The 20,591-nt window shown below is 47.1% G+C and overlaps 1 protein-coding gene across 1 annotated transcript in view; it reads left to right on the top strand.

The window, feature by feature from the left end:
- Nucleotides 1-15,777, top strand: part of LOC107125734 (zinc finger protein 585B-like) — a 33,690-nt gene extending 17,913 nt beyond the window's left edge. The window contains exons 5-8 of the mRNA XM_015429187.1: nucleotides 5,264-5,390; nucleotides 8,345-8,437; nucleotides 9,333-9,458; nucleotides 14,231-15,777. Of these exons, the coding sequence (XP_015284673.1) occupies nucleotides 5,264-5,390; nucleotides 8,345-8,437; nucleotides 9,333-9,458; nucleotides 14,231-15,777 (1,893 nt within the window). The remainder of the gene's footprint in view (nucleotides 1-5,263; nucleotides 5,391-8,344; nucleotides 8,438-9,332; nucleotides 9,459-14,230) is intronic.
- Nucleotides 15,778-20,591: the final 4,814 nt, after the last annotated feature.

The following is a 20,591-nucleotide window of genomic DNA, read 5'->3' as shown; positions in this document are numbered from 1 at the left end:
GGGGGGGGGAGAGGAGAGACCCCAACGCACACTCTTCCCCCCCCTCCCCGGGCCAAGCAAGCTTGGCTCCTTCGCCCATCGGGTCCCCCAGCAATGCAGCCGCGTCCTCTGCTCTTTGGGAAGGGAAAGGGACGGTTGCCAAGTCACGTCTGGGAAATTCCTGGAGATTTGGGAGACGGTTCCTGGGGAGGGGGAGGGTTTGGGCAAGGGAGGGAGCTCACAATGCAAGAACTCCTGGGCACTCCGTGAAATTGCTGAGCGGTCGGGTTACGACGGATAAACGGAAGTCCTTCTTCACCCAAAGAGTGATTCACACGTGGGACTCACTGACACAGGAGGTTTCACACCAGCTACTTGTTTCTTACCTTCTCATCTCTCACCCCTGAGCTTTGTGAATAGTTATTGCAGCCTACATGAACAACAGGTAAAATGGAAAACAATGATGCTCTGTATTCTTGGTGCTTGGGGTGCAACAGTGAGAGGGCTTCTGGTGTCCTGGCCCCACTGCTGGACCTCCTGAGGGCACCTGGCATTTTTGGCCACTGTGTGACAGAGTGTTGGATTGGATTGGCCATTGGTCTGATCCAACACTGGCTTCTCTTATGTTCCTATGAAATTCAGTGTCCTTAAGTGTAAAGTGATGCACATTGGAGCAAAAAAAAACCCAATTTCCAGTCTAGGCTAAAGGGGGGGGGGGGTCTAAACTGGCTGAGACTGAAAGGGGAAAAGATGTTGGGGGTGGTCGTGGAGAGCTTAAGGAAAGTGCCTGCTCAGTTCTGTTCACTGCTGTAGGGGAGAAAAAGGCAAATTCTGTGTTTGGGATCCTTAGGAAAGGGACTGGGAGTCAAACAAGCAATATTGTAATGCCCCTGTTATAGATCTGTGGTGCGGCCTCATTTCTGGTCACCAAATCTCCAAAAGACAAAACAGAGCTGGGAAAAGTACAGGGGGGGGGGGGCTACCAAGATTTAAAGGGGTTTGGGCCCCTTCCCTAGGAGGAACGGCTGAAGAGCCTGGGACTTTTCAGTTTAGAAAAGAGACAGCCTAGGGGAAATATGATAGAGGTTTTTCAAATTATGCTTGGGGTGGGGAGAGTTGACAAAGATAAATTTTACTCCCAAAAGAAATAGAATTCAAGGGCATCCAATAAGGCTGACGGGCAGTAGGTTCAGGATGGACAAAAGGAAGTACTACTTTACACAGAGAGTGATTAAAATGTGGAATTCACTGCCAGAGGACATAGTGATGGCCACGACAATGAACAGCTTGAAAAGAGGATGAGATGGATTCATGGAGGATCAGTCTGTCTATGGTTTCTCTCCCTAGTGACTGAGGAGAACCTCCACGCTCAGAGGCACTAATCCTCTGAATCCCAGAGCCAAGAGACAAAATCAAGGGAAAGACTCTGCCCTGTGGTTGGCTGTCCAGAGGAACTGGTTGACCACTGTATGAGACAGGATGCTGGACTAGATGGACCCTCACTGGTCTGATCCAGCGGGGCTCTTCTTATGTTCTTTCTCGGGGAAGGCCTTGGCCTCTGTGCTCTGTTGTTGGTCCTCCAGAGAAACTGGTTTGCCACTCTGTGGTATGGGATGCTGGACTGGATGGACCATTGGACTGATCCAGCAGAGCTCTTCTTCTGTTCCTAACCCCAGGATCTTGAATCGTGCTCTGAAGCAAACCTAGAGAGAGAGTCGCTCTGGGGACTGGAACAGAAATTATATGTGCAGCAAAAAAGGTTTTCCTATCATTTTTTTTTCACCCTCCCAGGCAGCAAAAAGAGACCCTCAATGCCTTCTTCGCCGTCTCCGTGTGGTGGGGAGAAAAGATCCACCATGAATCCTGCTCAGGTAAGGGGGGAGGAATCCCTGGAGAGACGAGAATGGTTTCTCCTCTGTCACGAGGCTCACCAAATCAAGCCCTTTGCCCTTGGTTCTGCTCAAAGCCTGTCTTGGGTTAGGTGTGCAGAGGGGCCCCAACAGGGACAATAAAACAATTCTGGTTACCAACCTCCAGGAGAGGCCTAGAGCTCTCCTGGAAATCACAACTGATCTCTAGAATACAGAGATGGGGGCAGGCTTTTTGGCATCTCAACCCTGATGAACTCCCTGCTCCCCCCCCAAAAAAAAATCCTGTCCTCTACAAGCCTAGATGTTGAGCTTTGCTGGAAGGTCCCTGGCCAAACCAAAGAGGGAGGTGTGTGCGTGGGCGTGGGCGTGGGTGTGATGTTCTCTTTGGAGCGCCTGGCAGAAGCCCAGTTTGGAATTCTTGAGAGTTGGAAGGAGGCTATTGAGGAAACCCTTTAAGCATTGTTATTTTTGCAGCAGCCAAACCGCTCGCTCACAACTTTAATGCCAGGAGCTCACAAAGTAGAATTCTTGCTCACAAGACTCCGCAGCTGAAAGGGAGCTTTGGTGTGTGGGGGCAGGTACTTGTCAATTTCCTGCATTGAGCAGAGGGTTGTACTAGATGACCTTGGAAGTCCTTTCCAGTTCGATGATTCTGTGACATGGTGTACGCCAACCCGCCCCCCCAAAAAGGAGGAAAAAATAGAGATAGTGAAGTGAGGAATTCAGGCGACAAGAAGTTGTGCTAACTCCTAGCAGCAAGCTCCTCACGGAGAGACACATTTGCCGTTTTCACACACGCGCAGTGTTTGGGGCTCCTGTTTTTTTTGGGGGGGGGGGAGCCACAACCCTCCACATTTCCCCCCTCTTTGGCAACTGAGCATGTGCAGGATGTGCTATCATGTCCAGAATGCCCTTGCTTCAGAATACACACTCTGCTGAGTCCTCCACCACCATAGAGACCCTGCTGGAGCTGGGTGCCAGTCTGGGCTCCGCCCATGCTGGAGACTTCAGCAGAACCCCCTTAAGAGAAAAGAGATGCTTCCTCGGGTACTTTGAGCCCCATCCCTCTCCAATGAGGTCTGGTTATTAAGGCCAAGGTATTTGGATTGATTGACATAGTCAGTCCCCGGCCTCTTCAGATAAACTGCTCAGGAAGATTGCCGTCTTCTGGGATACCTGGCTTCCTGAGCCCCAGGAAAGAGGCAGACTCCCAAGACCAGAAGAAGTTCTGGAAGAAGGGGATGTTGGCTCCCTCTTCTCTCCCTCACCGGGCCAGCCCTCGGCTTCACGCCCCTTTCTCCTCTCTCACTGTGCTTTCACACACACTGAACAATGCACTTTCAGTCTGCTTTCAAAGCACCTCAGCAGCTGTCTGCAAGCCGGCGTTAGTCCCCTATGAGCGTAGGCTCTGTCCTTGCTCTTTAAAGGAAATCGATTCGATGGAACACACTTTCTTTAGTCGCCCTAGGCACAGGGAAATCCGGTCGAAACTTAGTGAGCCGCTGATCGGAAAGTTCCCTGGCAGACCAAATTGTCACGCCTCTCCTGCTCCCACGGGAGGCTCCCACCGGTAGCCGTGATGTCCGGAACCCAGCGGGTACAAGGGGCACGCGGGTGAGATCCAAGGAAAGACTCTCATGGTATAGGGAGGAAGGACGGCCTCAGACCCGGGGTGCACGGCAGAGCAGTTACACCACTGCTCTTGGCCCCTCGGAGGTATAGCTGCCTACCACTCCACCAGTGCACGCTCTCTCTCTCCGGCCGCTCCTTCTGGCGTTTCACCTTTCTCTCTCTGTCCAATCTCGCAGCTCTCCTCCGGTTCCTCCCTGGGCCTCCTTCTCCGTTTCCTTTATTGCTTTCCTTGTTCCATAAGAACATAAGAGACGCCAATGTTGGATCAGGCCAAAGGCCCATCCAGTCCAACACTCTGTGTCACACAGTGGCCAGAAATACCAGTGCCATCAGGAGGTCCAGCAATGGGGCCAGGACATTAGAAGCCCTCGCTCCGCCCCTCCTCAGCAGCCACGCCCTCCTTCAAGGGGAGTGACGCCGACCCGCCCGGAGTTGGCCCCACCCCTGTGCTACCAGCTTCCCCTTCCCGGCTCCTGGGGCTGGCCCTACGCCGGCCTCGCTGCCTCTTCCGGCTCTCAGCTCAGGCCTCCGTAGCTGCCACTCAGCTCCGCCGTCTCTGGCACGGCCACGTGCACCTCCGTTGCCGCATCTCGGAGCTCCGTCGATGCTGGCTGCCATGGGACTCCATCCCGTCCTCTGCTGCTGCAGGTGGGTGCCTTGGACCCAGTCCTTGTGGCTGCCGTTCTGGGGTGGGGTTGAAATGTTGCGGGGGCACAAATAAAATTAAACGTGATTATCTTCCGTCTGATACAAACCACAAGACAATCCATATAATGGCTAAATTCTGCGCATCTCTAGGAAGTAATTTCTAGACCCAATGTAGGCCTCCGGAGGAGGAGGAGAAGGAGGAGGAGGTTTATACAGATGTTATTGTTCTATTGTTTTGTCATCGTAACAGCCTGTGGCTAAAGGCAATAAACTGAAACCAGAACCTGACATTTTGCACGCAGGAAATGCACAGGGTAGCTCGAGTGGATTCTTAACGCTGTGAAATTTGATTGTTCGGTTTTAGGTAAACCTTTGTGTATGCTGGTCATTGACTCTAAAATTAAAATTGGTTGTTTGTTTGCCAGTTTGCCAGCCGATCTTGCCATTTCGCCCAGTATATCCCAGTTGCGAAGGGCATTGTAAGTGGATCTAAAACGGCACATTTCAGTGTGTCTGAAAACAGTTCCACTCACATCCACCTCTCGCTCTTCTTCTACACGTGGCCCGTGTCTTCCCTCTTCTCTGCACATGTCAGGAAAGAATCCTCCATCTCTGCCACCCCTTCGGCCGTTCCATTCCCTCCACTGTTCTGTTCCTCTCCCTGCTTGGAAGCAGCTCTGCGGACTCTCTCCTTCTCTCCCTAGGAGGGCCTGGACCACTCTGCTCCCCAGGTTGGCAGTTGAAGTGAGGAGGGAATTAAAAACATCTTTTGTCTCCTTCAGCACCCCGGAGGGCAAGCCCTGGCTCTCCTCTCGGCCGAATACCAGGGTGCTTCTTACACGCTCCAGTCCTCCTCTCTCCGGAAGCGCCTTCCTCCTAGAGGTCGAGCAGAGAGGTCGGAGGAGGAGGATAGAGCAGGCAGCCATCGGGTAGCCCCCTGTGAATGACGGCTGCCCCTCTGTCCCCAGAGAATACCCCAAGGAGAGCCGGGAAGGGGACACCTCAGGGGCCCGATCCCCTCCTGGCTGCTGCTGTTCAGGGATCGTTTCAATACCCGTGTTTGGATTTATTCCTCATGAACCAATTTCCCAGGGATGGGAAGGATTACCTTCTTCTTCCTCTTCCTCCTCCAGGATCCGGTGTCCTTTGAAGAGGTGGCCGTGTATTTCACCCGGGGGGAGTGGGCCCTGCTGAGCCCGGCCCAGAGAACTCTCTACAAGGACGTCATGCTGGAGAACTTTGGGAATGTGGCCGCTCTGGGTGAGGGATCTTTTCTCCTTGACGCTGTTGAGTGTGGCTAAGACTCTTCTTGGTTCGTAGTTGCTGTTGAGGAAGGATGTGGTCAGTCCCTTTGGCTGAGTCATGCCATCCTGTCCGCACATCTGGCAAGGGTTCGGGGTTCTCCGTGCACCGGAGTGAGGCTCTCTCTAGCCGTCTTCGGAGCCCGTGAGAGGGCATCAGAAGGCGTTTCCTCCAGGCTGGCCTTACCTCGCCTGTGCTGCGATGTGCCTGTGGAGGACACCCGGCTGGCTTCTCTGCCGATCTCATGAGTTCTCCGCTCTCGAGCGTGGTGCCAGAGATGCCTAGACTGGTTGTTCTGAGGGACTCCCAACGTCCCCGTTGAGGGTGCTTTATCAGGGCCGACCCTGGATTTTGTAGGCTCGTTGATTGCCGTGGGCCTCTCTTCAGTTGTTACGGGCCGAAGACATCAAAAAGGTCACGCGTTGAACGTAGTCCTTTCAGGGAAGATTAGTCTCTGAGGCTGGAGGGCTGGGCTACACCACGATCTGACCACTGTCTGCTCAAGGCAGGGAGGGTACCGCTCCAGCGCTTACAGGGAAGGGGTGACGGTGTGAAATGGTCTGCCCGTGGAGTCTCATGGCTCCTATTGCATTCCCTAATGCTCTGGAGGGTTTTAGGTTTCCAGATGGATGCTCTGGTGGGAGCGTGGAACATGAAACTCCTAGAAATTCCTGAAAAGGTTACCCCTTTTGGACCTCTCCTATCCTGGGGCCAGAACCCGGCCCTGCAGTTTACCATGGAATGGGGAGACCTAAAAAGGGCCAAGAGATCTGGCCCAAGTGACCTTTAGACAGCCAGCAGAATAATCAGCATGTGGAATCTACTGCCGCGGAAAGTGGTGGTGTCCGCAAGCGTAGACAGTGTCAAGAGGATTGACCTATGGAGGAGAGGTCCCTCAGTGGCTGTTAGCCACTCTGTCTTCTTGGTGCTTGAGGGGCAACAGTGGGCAGGCTTCTGGAGTTCCGGCCCCACTGGTGGACCTCCTGGGTTTTGGCCACTGGGTGACGGATTAGCAGCTGGGGGATTTGGAAAGGCCCAGCAGACACCTGTCCCAACTGTGAAAGATGTTAGTTGTTGTGGATTTCCCGGGCTGTATGGCCATGGTCTTGGCGTTGTAGGACCTAACGTTTCGCCAGCAGCTGTGACTGGCATCCTCACAGGTATAACACAGAAAGATGGAGACCGGTTGTTCTCAGTGTGGTGGTGGTCTTGTGGTTTCCCCTCACCATGCCCCTCTCAATTGTGTTTCAGCCTGGCTGGGCTTCATCCGTTACCCTGCAGGGCCCGGCGTCACCACCCCTCCCTAACTGGGTTTTCCTGCCCCCTGGACCCTCCTGCTCTGAGCCCCCACCCAGCCGGGCATCTTCAGGCCAGCCTCAGCAAGCGCCCCCCCCCCCCCGTCTTCTGGCCTAGTTGAGGGCTGCCTGCCTACTCACAAGGGGAACATGACCAACATCCTGTCTCTCACACAGTGGCCAGCCAGTTCCTCTGAGCAGCCAACAACAGGGTGTAGAAGCCGAGGTCTTCCCCTTACGTGGCCTCCCGGTTTCCCCTCTGTCCCCGTGGCTAGTAGTCATTGCTAGACTTCTCCTCTGTGGAACGACCTAATCCCCTTTGAAAGCTGTTTATTCCTGTGGCCCTCACACTACATCCGCTGGCAGCGAATTCCACATTTTAATCACTCTCTGTGTAAAGCAGAACTGCTTCTTAGACCAGGAGGAGGAGGAGAAGAAGATTGGATTTATACCCCGCCCTTCACTACCCAAAGGTGTCTCAGAGTGGCTTACAATCTCCTTTCCCTCCCCCTCACCACAACAGACACCATGTGAGGTAGGTGGGGCTGAGAGAGCTCTTGACAGAAACTGCTAGGGTTCCCAAACCATGGCGGGAGATCCATGCGTGTTTGCAGGATCGCTGCCGCAGGGGGACAGCGATCCACGCTGCACCGGCGTCGCCAGGATATGACGCTATGCGTCGCCCTGGCAACGGGGCTGTTTGGAGTCCTGTTGCCAGGGCGACGCGTAGCGTCACATCCTGGCAACGCCGGTGCAGCGCGGATTGTTGTCCCCCCGCGGCAGCGATCCTGCGAACACGCATGGATTCCCCGCCGCGGTATGGCAGCCCTAGAAACTGCTCTTTTTCAAGAACAGCTCTTATCAGAGCTACGGCTTGCCGAAGGTCATCCAGCCAGGTGCAAGTGGAGGAGTGGGGAATGAAACTCACAAACTCCTTTCCCCCTCCCCACAACAGACACCCTGTGAGGCAGGCGGGGCTGAGAGAGTTCTTGACAGAAACGGCTCTTTTTTCAAGGACAGCTCTTATCAGAACTATGGCTTGCCCAAGGTCATCCAGCAGGTGCAAGTGGAGGAGTGGGGAATCAAACCCGGCTCTCCCAGATTAGAGTCCATGCACTTCAGAGCTGTTCTCTCACAAGCAGTTCTCGAAAGAGCTCTCTCAGCCCCACCGACCTCACAGGGTGTCTGTTGTGGGGAGGGGAAGGGAAAGGAGATTGGAAGCCACTCTGAGACTCTGAGTGAAGGGAGTGGGAGAAATCGAATCTCTTCTCTCTTCTCACTAAGGCCACTGGGGAGCAGCAGCCAGAGACGTTTTGTATTATACCTCTGTTAGCTTTTGATACCTCTGACTTCCTTTGGGATTGGATTTACCACTGAAAAGCAGGGTTAAAATCAAAAGAACTAAGCATCCACTGATTCTTTTGAGGAAGGACTGAAAGCTCCCTGGGGGACCATTTCCTCTCCTGATCATTGGCCCCTCTGCCCATCCAATACTCCACCCCACAACTCTTCCTTGCCTGCTGTGCCCACAGGGATAGAATCAAATCATCTTGGAAGAGCCAAACTGCTGCACACAGAGTAGAATTCTAATGTTCTGCTCTTTTTCATGCTAAAAAGGACCCGTGAGCGCCAAGCCTGACCTGATCTCCTGGCTGGAAGGAGAAGATGAGCATCTCTTCCTGTTCTCGGCTGAAGAGGAGGGACTGAAAGGTCTGTGTTGGGACGGTGTGTGGCTTCTGCTTCCTCCCCAGGCCGGGTGGGTTTCTTCTGTGACCTCCCTTATCCTAAGAGCTGGTTCTCCTCCAAAGAGCTGGGGTGAGTGGCGGATGCTGAAAAGGTGCCTGTGGAGGTGGAAGAGTAAATAACTAAGCGATCTGTAGCCCTCATCACTGCTTGAGGAGAGCCTAACGGGCTCGTGGCTTCATTTTCAAGAAGCTCCTCTGAACTACAGATCCATCAGTACACTAAAAAATATCACAGGACCAGATTAACAAGAAAGGGTTTTGAAAGTTTGTCTAGACACCAAGCCGTTGAATTGTGGCACTCTCAACCACAGTTAATTAAATTTGTACTCTAATGATCTTCTTCGTGGTCTCTGTGCATCACACCCTTGGGATAGTCTGCGCCTGCGCTGACCCTGCTCGGTACCGGTAGCAAGCCAAAGGGATTTTCGCGCCTGCTCCTAGGTCACGCGCCGGGCTCCACTGCGCATGACCAGGGAGAGGCACGCAGATCCCACCAGTTCTTCTCTGACCGCCGTGCTGGTAGGACGCCTTTGCTTCGGTCTGCTGAGTATTAGTTTCACTTTCTAGCTTAACCGCGTAGTTAGCCTTTTTCTTAGTCGTAGTATTTTTCTTTCGGGTTTGAAGTTGAATTATTTACTCCCCGCCGGCCTATGGCCCCGTGGTGGGGTTTCATTAAGCGGTGCAAGTCCTGTGGACTTAAAATCTCCCCCACAGACGGACACTCTTATTGCCTGGTGTGCCTAGGGGAGTCTCACCGTGTATCTATGTGCAAACATTGCCAAAAGTTTTCCGATCAAACCTGGAAAAACAGAGCTGCTCGTCTGCACTTAGCCCTGATGGAGAAGGCTCTCTCTCCTCAGTCATCTTCTCCGTTGGAGACATCCGGGCATGCTTCGATGTCGACCCTAACCCCGGATGCTCTCATTCCCACTTCGGGAACTTCGATGTCGACAGTCGCAATCGATGCTTCGGCACCAAAACGGTCGGTATCGACCAGCAACAGCTCCGTGCCTTTCAAGATCCAGAAGCAGGGGTTAACTGATGCCGCACCTTCCAAGATCCGGAAGCAGGGCAAAGACACCAAAAAGGTTGTTAAACCTAAAAAGGATGCGAAGCCTAAAGTCCATAAGGTGTCAGCTAGTCAAGGGCATGCTCCAGCTTCCTCATCTCTGGAACACAGCCAACCTGTCAATTCGCACATAGACATGGACCTCACACAGCAGGCACCATTGTCTGAATCTGATATGTCGAGCCACCAGTCCATTAATGCCTCACCAGCTCACGGCATCGACGAATGACACCGACCGTCTTCTCCACCTGTCATGACTTGGGATGAGAGACAGTGGCATTACCTTTATGGAAATAGATACCCATATCCCTGGGCTCTTCCACCACCACCTCCCCCAGTAGACTGGGATCGTCAGTCGATGTCGTCACATATATCTCAATATAGAGGTCATCGGTATCGAAGCGATCGATACCGACACCTAAACCATGTCCAGCTCTGCCACCAACGAATCCGTCGGTACCGACAGAAGTACCATCATTGCCTAACTTGCCAGCTCCGTCTCCAGAGCCATCTAATACCTCATCTGGTTCGGAAGACTTGTCTGAGCAAGGAGACGATATAGTCATGCCCTCTCCACCTCCTGATGTGGAAGCAGATCTTCCTATCTCACCATCGGAAGATGTCAAATCTTATGGTGACTTCATCCAGCGCATGGCACTGGATCTATCAATGACTCCCACGCTGATATCGCGTCTGGTAGATGACAATGTCTGACATTATGCAGTCTGGCACCTCTTCCTCGGTGGCCTTGCCCATGACAAAGGTCTTATTGCAAACTACAAGGACTTTTGGGCTCATCCCTCTTCTCTCACTGTATCAAATAAACATCTCGATCACATGTATAAGATCCAAGAGGCAGGGGCTGAGTTCCTTTTCACTCACCCAAAACCTAATTCCCTAGTAGTGTCGTCATCTACACAAGGGAAATCAAGTCATTCCACTCCTCCCGAGAAAGAGGGAAAGAAATTGGATTCTATGGGAAGAAAGTTTCATACAGTAGGAGCAATGGGCATTAAAACGTCTAATTATGCAGCCTGTATGGGTCGATACCAGTCGATACCAGTTTAATTTATGGAAGCGGATGTCTGAGTTTCTTCCTCATCTCCCTAAAGAATGTCATTCTCAAGTCAAGAAACTTCAGAATGAAGGAATGATTTTGGCTAGGCACCAGATTAATGCTGCTAAGCATACATTGGAGTCCGCGGGCAAGACCCTAGCAACTTCTGTCGCGCTGCGCAGACATGCCTGGTTGCGCTCCTCTTCCTTTCCATATGATACTAGGTCTTCGGTAGAAGACCTTCCATTTGAGGGCATTGGACTGTTCAGTTCCACTACTGACTCTGTACTACAGGAAATGGATAAAAGTATTAATACATCTAAGAGTTTAGGGATCTCTCCCTCTTCCAAATACAACAAGCCTAAACAATGGTCTAGGCAATCATGGTCACATAGACAGTCATCTAATAAGTCGCCCACTGAGCAGTGGCAAAGACCACCTGTGGCACAGTCTCGATCCTTTGGGAATAAGTCTAGAGCCCAGCCTTCTGGACAGTACAAGTCAAAGGCCCCCAAGAACCCCAAACAGGGACTTTGACTCCACTCTCAACTCAAATAAACCTCTGGCACCATTCCTCAACGTTTGGATACAAATCTCAACCAACAAATGGGTTCTATCCATCATCAAAGAAGGCTACCTCATCGAATTTCTTCAAACACCCTCGTTTTCCCACTTTGTTCAAACTCCAGCGTCACCAGTTCTACTACAGGAAGTTCAATCTCTGACATCAAAGGACGCCATAGAGCCGGTGCCAGAACTGGAGTACCGTCAAGGCTTTTCCTCTCGGTACTTCACGGTCTCGAAGAAGGACGGAGGCCTTCGCCCAATCATGGACCTCAGATACCTCAATCGGTTCATTATCTACAAAAAGTTCCAAATGACTACTCTTCACACTATTCTGCCCCTACTGTCTCCAGGGGCCTAGATGGTCACCCTGGATTTGAAAGATGCATACTTCCACGTCTCGATTCACCCTTGTCACAGACGCTTCATCAGGTTCACAGTAGGGGAGGCACATTACCAATTCAAGGCCCTTCCCTTTGGGCTTTCCACTGCCCCCAGGGTTTTTACGAAGGTGATGGTAGTCATTGTAGCCCATCTCCGCCTTCTGGGAATTCAGATATTTCCGTATATAGACGACTGGTTGCTGGTTGCGGAGTCCAAAGAGCTTCTCCTTCGTCATATAAACATCACGCTATCGACTCTCACGTCGCTGGGCGTTCTTGTGAATTTGCAGAAGTCGATGCTTCAGCCTTCGACTCGAGTACAGTTCATAGGAGCCGTCATCGACTCGAAAGACACCAGGGCTTATCTACCGTGTCAGAGGGCAGAATCGATTTGTCAAGAAATCCGTCAGCTATTTCTGTCAAATATAACCTCTGCAGTTCGCATTCAGAGATTGTTGGGACTGATGGCAGCCACCACCTCGGTCATCGAGGGTGCATGCCTGCGAATGCTTCCGTTGCAGATATGGTTCCTAAAGAAGTTCCGTCCACTTATTCACTCTCCAAATCTAGTCATGAAGATTCCCCCTCATGTCCTCCATTCCCTCCGATGGTGGCTAGTGGAAGCTAATCTCTTTGCGGGGGGGGGGGCCTTCCAACCACCTGTTCCTTCGGTGTCAATCACCACGGACGCTTCTATGTGGGGCTGGGGTGCTCACACAGAAGGAAAATGTGTGGGTGCACCATGGGACTCTCAGTGGAAACATCGTCACATCAATTATCTGGAACTGTTGGCAGTACACTATGCTCTCAGATCCTTCCAGCGACTAATAGCAGGAAGAGTAGTGATGATATTGATGGACAATACAACAACAATGGCTTATATCAATCGCCAGGGAGGAACCATGTCCAGAGCTCTATGCAAGTTGGCCTTGACTATTTGGGAAGAATGTCTCCAATGGAATACTACCATCCAAGCGGCCCATCTGCCAGGGGTCATGAATCTTCAGGCAGACTTCCTGAGCAGAGGGGGAGCGACGGACCACGAGTGGGAACTCAATTGGGAGTACTTTACACCCATTTTCCGTCAACTGGGCCATCCAGAAATAGACGTCTTTGCGAACCGTCACAACACAAAATGTTGCATGTTCTGTTCCAGGGCAGGGACGGATCCTCTGTCCTTAGGGGACGGTCTCCTGATCTCGTGGTCACATCACTTTGTGTACCTTTCCCCCCCTCTTCCGCTCATTCAAAGAGTTCTTGTCAAAATCCAGCAGGACAAGCCTCATTGTCTCCTTGTAACCCCATGGTGGCCTCGTCAACCATGGTTTCCTGTGCTGCTTCATCTGTCCAAGCGCTCCTTCATACACTTTCCTCGGACGATGGATCTTCTACTGGCCCAGGGAGGCCAGATCCTCCATCACGATCCCTTGAGTCTCAACCTAACGGTGTGGAACATTCGCTTTCCGATTTGAATAAGAGAATAGATGATGTCCTCTTAAATTGTCATAAACTTTCTACGAGGACGTCATATGATAGGAAATGGAACAAATACTTACTTTCCCTGAAACTTACTTACTTTCCCTGAACAAATACTTACTTTCCCTGAAATTGCCTCCACCTCCATCTGACTTGAGGTCGATTTTTGGCTTTATTTTGTCCAGATTGGACATAGTTTTGCTTCGGTGAAGGTTTATTTGGCTGCGGTGTCAGCAAACCACCCTTCTATCGATGGATTTTCAGTTTTTTCCCATCCTCAGACCAAGAAGTTTTGTAAAGGTCTCATTCGTCTGTACCCACCTAGTCGTACTCCTACTCCGGCCTGGGACTTGCCATTGGTTTGATCCTTTTGACAGGGAAGCCTTTTGAGCCATTGGCTACGTGTAGTCTGAAGTTACTGTCGTTGAAGACTGCGTTTCTAGTAGCCATTACATCTGCTCGCAGAGTGAGCGAGTTGTCTGCACTGAGGTGTGACCCTCCGTCTTTGAGTTTTTCCCCACAGGGGGTTTCGTTGGCCTTAGATATTTCCTTTTTGCCTAAAGTTGTTTCAGAGTTTCATTTACACTCTGATATAGTTCTTCCGTCATTTTTTCCGTCTCCATCCACTGAGGAGGAACGTAGGCTGCATTCTCTGGATGTTAAGAGAGCGCTGTTGTTTTATCTCGGTAGGACTAAATCCTTCCGTAAGTCCCCAGCATTATTCGTCGCTCATGGTCTACCCTCTCAAGGGAAGAAGATCTCCTCCCAGCGTCTGTCCAAATGTATTGTGGAGGTTATTAAGCTGTGTTATACTTTGGCGAGAAAGCTGCTCCCAGGGCAGCTTCGAGCACACTCAACACGGGCAGTGGCCACTTCTACAGCTTTCTTGAGAGGTGCATCGTTGGAGGACATCTGTAACGCTGCCACTTGGGCTACTCCTCTCACCTTCGTGAAGCACTACGCTCTTGATACCCGGTTCAGTCACCGTACGGCAGTGGGTCGAGCGGTGTTGCAGACAGCACAGAAGTAGGGCCTTGGCCCCTCCTCCAGGTAAGCGTTTACTGCTTGCTAATCTCCCAAGGGTGTGATGCACAGAAACCGCGAAGAAGATAGACAGGTTGCTTACCTGTAACTGGTGATCTTCGAGTGACCACTGTGTTTCCTGATCCATTGTTCATAATCTTCATGACAAGTCTCTCTTTCTTTCAGACAGCGGTATGGGGAGAATTCACAGAGAGGCGAAAAAATGCCTAGACAGTGCAAAAAGCTTCAGCTGGAGTGACAATCCTATTTCCCATCAAAAAGTTTATACAGGGGAGAAATCACATCAATGCCTTGAATCTAACAGCAGCTTCAGTCCCAGAAAAAAACTTATTTACCATCAGAGAATTCACAAAGGGCTGAATGCTAATAGATGCCTGGAGTGTGGAAAAGGCTTTCGGTGCAAGGCTAAGTTAACTTCACATCAGAGAATTCATACAGGGAAGAAACCATATAAATGTCTGGAGTGTGGAAAGTGCTTTACTAGGAAAGGAAGCCTTACTTACCCTAAAAGAATTCATACAGGGGTGAAACCCTATAAATGTCTGGAGTGTGGAAAAAGCTTCCGACGGAATAATATATTAACCTTCCATCAAAGAACTCACACAGGCGAGAAACCATATAAATGTTTGAAGTGTGGAAAAAGCTTTTCATGGAAGAATAGTCTAACTTCTCATCAAAGAACTCACACAGGAGAGAAACCATATAAATGTTTGAAGTGTGGAAAACTCTTCAGGCACAAGGCAAACCTTACTTACCATGAAAGAATTCATACAGGAGAAAAACCATATAAATGTCTAGAGTGTGGAATAAGCTTTTCACAAAGGTATAGTCTAACTTCCCACCAAATAATTCACACAGGGGAGAAACCATATAAGTGCCTGGAATGTGGGGAAAGCTTTTCATGGAAGAAGATTCTAACTTCCCATCAACGAATTCACACAGGGAAGAAACCATATAAGTGCCTGGAATGTGGAAAAAGCTTTTCATGGAAGAATACCCTAGCTTCCCATCAACGAATTCACACAGGGGAGAACCCATATAAATGCCTGGAATGTGGGAAAAGCTATACACGGAAGGATACTCTAACTTCCCATCAACGAATTCACACAGGGGAGAACCCATATAAATGCCTGGAATGTGGAAACTGCTTTAGTCACAAAGGAAGCCTTACTTCCCACAAAAAAATACATACAGGGGAGAAACCATATACATGTCTAGAATGTGAGAAAAGCTTTCGATGCAAAGATAAATTAACTACCCATCAAAGAATTCACACAGGGGAGAACCCATATAAATGCCTGGAATGTGGGAAAGGCTTTCCTTGGAAGGCTACCCTAACTTCCCATCAACGAATTCACACAGGGGAGAACCCATATAAATGCCTGGAATGTGGAAACTGCTTTAGTTGCAAAGGAAGCCTTACTTCCCACAAAAGAATACATACAGGGGAGAAACCATATACATGTCTAGAATGTGGGAAAAGCTTTCGATGCAAGGATAAATTAACTTCCCATCAAAGAATTCACACAGGCGAGAAACCATATAAATGCCTGGAATGTGAGAAAAGCTTTTCACGGAAGGATAAGCTAACTTCCCACCAAAGAACTCACACAGGGGAGAACCCATATAGATGTCTGGAGTGTGGAAAAAGCTTTTCACGGAAGGGTAATCTAACTTCCCACCAAAGAATTCACATATTAAAGGAAGCATAGAAATTTCTGGATTGTGGAAAAGCATTCCATCAAAGAAAAGTAGATGGGACAATTAGAAACCAACCTTATTTCTGTCTCAGTGGTGCCTCCTTAAACTATTTTCTTTCTGTACAAAAGAAAGATTCCAGTCTAGATATCTGAAGAAGTGAGCTGTGACTCACGAAAGGTCATCCCCCTGGCACAAATATAGTTCGTCATTAAGGTGCTACCATGCCCTCGCTCTTTTCTACTGGTACAGACAGACCGACACGGCTACCCATTGCATTCTATTTCATATCTTTCTGTGAAAAGCTAGAATTGTGGGAGTTTTCCTCTCCTTGTTGGGCAGGACATTCTCCCAAGTGGGAGCCACATGAGCCAGTCATCCTGTACGTGTTGCTCTCAGTCTCACCCATGATCTTTGCACAGAAGAGCAATCCAGTTGTAATAGATCGTATTGAGAGAAGGAGTCCTGTAGCTCTGTACACCTGAAGCCCTGAAAGACTTTGCCAATACCAGCCAGCCCCTTGACATAAACTGAAAATCTAAACAATGTCTAAAGGAGCAACTCAGATTTCTCCCAGATTCATTCCGTGCCTCTCCTCGAATTGTAATCAATCTCCGACATTCTGTACCAGCTGGAGATGCTGACTTCAAGGATGGGCCCATGTAGAGTACATTATGGTAGACTGGCTGACTGGTTTCTGTGTTTTTGATTTTCATTGTGTGTATTGATTCTATTCTGAGCATTCGTGTCTCTAATATTTCCTGTATTAAGAGGAGAATTAACTGTTGTGCTTCTTAATAAACTGGAGGCTGCAGGAGAAATATTGGGTTGTTCATTTAGTTAGCAAGTAACATCTTACCCAGGGTCCTGGAGAAATAATTTTGGATCTTCAGATAAATCCATTGATCATGCGGCATTGTTTTTAATATTTTGGATTAATATGGTGAAAATATTTTTATGGACTTCATGAGTTATTTAAAAGACCTCTCTTGGCTTTCTGTAATTGGGAAAAGTCTTTCTTTAGCTGGACGGGCCAACCACACGGTTAAGGGCTGCCTCCTCTGTGGAGAGGTCCAGCTGCTCTCATGGACTCGGCCGCAAAGAACGTGAACCTCCTACTGGCTGCCCTGAGTGTTGTCATACCTGTTTCTCCACCCTCTAACCAGATCAGGTGAGTGTGAAAAAGACACTTTTCCTGCAGCCTCCTGAAGTTTCTGTTTCTTTCTTGAAAGGGGGGGGGGCTTTACCCACCATTTCCTCTCTTGCTAGAGAGATTTGTAAGAATAAGCTGAGGTATTGTCTTGCTGCATTGATTCCCCTCCCCCCTTCCCTGTTCGCTGCCCCAAGGCGGGAGACCATTAAAACACCAAAAGAAGGTTTTGCTGTCCTCATTCCTTCACCGAAAAAAAATGCATTTCTTCACACAGGGTTCTGAAGAAATCATTTTGAATGTTCAGAGAAATCAATTGATTAGGAGGTATTCTTTTTAATATTCTAGATGAAGAGGGTGAAAGGATTTCCTTATGGGCTTCATGAGTTCGTTATCAGGCCTCTCCATAGTTTTCTGAAATTGAGTGAAATATGTATCCTGGAATATTTTCAATTTAACACTTAGGAAGACACTTCACCACTGGTTCGATGGGAAGCTATGAAGGGTGTTCTCTGGGGTAAAGAGATTTAATAATTACTTAAATTAAAGATTAGCTCTTTGGAATCCAGGCACAAAAAAATTTGGAAGCAAAAAAGTTTATAAAAGACTCCTAGCCGCTAGGAAAGAATTAGACTCTCTAGAAAATATGCAAGTTCTTAAAAACCTATTATATCTTAAACAACATTACTGGCCTATGAATTCAAAACACATAAGACTACTTTCTTGGAAAGTACGTCAAAAACAAGGCAGAAAGACACATTAACTGTGTCAGGGAAACTAAAAAATCCCTGACCTATGACACCCAAAAAATAATTAAAATATTTTTGGAGTATTATACAAATTTATACAATTCTAAAAATTCATCTTTGACTAAAATTGAAGAATTCTTTAAAACAACACACTGCTATATACCAATTTCCAAAGTTCATAGTTCTATAATGGAAAACTATGTTACACCACAGGAAATTACTACAGTAATCAAATCTTTAAAAAATAACAAAACTCCAGGTGGGGACGGATTCCCACCTGAGTTTTATAAAAAAAACTAGTTCATCTCCTCGCATCTCCTTTAGCTGATGTATGTAACTTTATTTTAGATAATGATATAATGCCTGATACCTGGTCAGATTCAAATATTATAGTTTTGCCAAAAAAGGACAGAGACCTTTCCAACCCATCATCATACAGGCCCATTGCATTACTGAACCAGGATTATAAAATATTCACAGCTGTATTAGCTGCAAGACTAAATCTTTTTATCGCTGAATATATACATCCAGACTAAACTGGTTTTATTTTAAATAGAGACATGGTTAATAATGTTCGTAAGTCGTTAGAAATCATAAATTATTGCAAAATATTTCATAAGGAGGCTATAATTTTATCATTTGACATGGAGAAAGCCTTTGATAGTGTGGAAATAAGTTATCTTAACTCTCTTTTATTTTATATGGGCTTCGAAGGTAAATTTTTAAACGCAATTCAGGGTCTTTATGCTACTCCCGAGGCTCAAATTAAAATAAATGGCTCCACTTCAGAAAGCTTTAATTTAAACAGAGGTACTCGCCAGGGTTGCCCCTTATCGCCAATTTTGTTTGCCTTGGCGATAGATCCCTTAGCAAATTATATTAGACATAACAAAATCATCACCGGACTTTTAATTAATCAAAATGATTTTAAATTATGTTTGTTTGCTGATGATATGGTTATGTACATCACGAATCCTAAAACTTCTTTACCACTGGACTACTAAATATATGACCAATTTAGGTATAAAAATTCCACTTGACCTTACGGATTTACTATCACTTAATTATTTCTCTCTTATTGAATCTTTAACAATTTTAATGAAAGAGTGGCACAAACTAGTCTTGTCTTGGTTAGACAGAATTTACATTTTTAAAACGATACTCTTCCCTAAACAATTGTTCTTATTTAGAACATTACCACTAAATATACCCTATAGTGTGTTAAATTCTTGGCAAATTTTTTGGGGGGATTTATTTGGAGTTATAAAAAAACTAGAATTAGCTATAAAATCCTTTGTAAACCTCAAAGTTCTGGTGGTTTGAACGTCCCAGACATTTTCAAATACTATAACGCAACACATCTTTGCTTTGTTGTTTCAATGATGAAGCCTGCTGATTTTTTTGCTGAACCTAATAGTTGGAACATTATAGCACAAGCTTATACTCCAAAACAATTTCTACATTAATCAATCTGGAATTTAAGTTTAGAAAGACCCAAAATAATTAAGTCTAATCCATTTTTATCAAGTAATTTAAAGGTCTGGGACTTACACAGGAGGCAGTTAGTACTTTCCCCTTCCCTTTTGTCCACTTTTTGGGGACAATATTGGTTCAAACCGGGACTTGACAAATCTGAATTTAAAATATGGCGCCAAAACAACTTGTTTAGACTTATAGATATTTTTTTAAAAAGGTAAGCTTTTGGGAATAGCTACTTTGGAGGCCTCTATATCGCAAAACCTGCCCCCTTATCTGACTGATAGTACGTTAGTACGCAATTCAGTAAACAATCCTTTAACTAAATTTGAAATATTACTTAAAGCTTCTTTTTATGATCACAAAGGATTACTATCTAAAATTTATACCATTTTGCATACATTAACAAAATCTCTTATTTTTCCATACCAAAAGGCATGGAACAGAGATTGTAACTTACATCTGACTGAAACCCAATGGCTAGATATTTGGTCATCTAATATTTACTCTACAAATATCATGAATATTAAACAATTATCTTTCAAACTATTAACAAGATGGTATCTAACCCCAGTAAAACTGAATTACGCACACCCAAACATTCCTTCATTTTGCTGGAAACAGTGCTCCCAGAAAGGCACATATATTCATGTTTGGTGGAATTGCCCGCTCATACAAGATTTTTGGATTAAAATTTTATATCAAATCAAACTCATCACTAACTATGATGTGCCCCTTTTACCCAAAACAATTTTGTTGAATTTTTGGCATGATGATGCCATCCCAAAAAATACAAGAGACCTTATAGCCATCCTCCTAGTAGCAGCCAAACTAACTTTAGCCTCAAAATGGAAAGAATCTTATGTACCGACAGTATCGCATTGGGTTAATAAAGCTTTGGGATTTTTTTGTTATGGCAAAAATCTCAGATAAGAGAGTCTCATACCTATACCTCGAAGTTAGCTGAAACTTGGTTTCCTGTATTAATATATCTTAACACGACAGCAAAAGAGCCCTATAACAAGTTATACACAAAATTTGCACATTTTAAATTTCTATCTTGTATATATGTATTTTTGCTTCTGACTTGTGTTTTCATATTCAATAATAATTATTGTTGTTTGTAATTGTTATTGTTATATTTTTGAAAATTCAATAAAAAAATTTTTTTAAAGAAATATGTATCCTGAGTTATTGTGGGAGGTGGGGGGATGGATTAAAAAGAAACTAAGGCTGTGCTCCTCAACCTTGTGGCACCATCGAGGATTTTCCAAATTTTGAGAACAGATACTGGTTGCAGGAACAAAAAATGGCTTCCACAAATGTGTGATTTTTCTGGTGTAATCTGTGACGATGGGAATGATGTGATTTGAAAGTGAATTTGGAATGAGCCAACAGATAAATCCTGAGGATCCATGCATTGGAACAAATTTTTTGTGCCATGGCAATTCTA

The sequence above is a fragment of the Gekko japonicus genome, unplaced genomic scaffold (genome assembly GCF_001447785.1).
Source record: "Gekko japonicus isolate JY-2015 unplaced genomic scaffold, Gekko_japonicus_V1.1 scaffold2906, whole genome shotgun sequence".
NCBI classification, from domain to species: domain Eukaryota; kingdom Metazoa; phylum Chordata; class Lepidosauria; order Squamata; family Gekkonidae; genus Gekko; species Gekko japonicus.
This window is presented reverse-complemented; position numbering and strand designations above follow the sequence as displayed.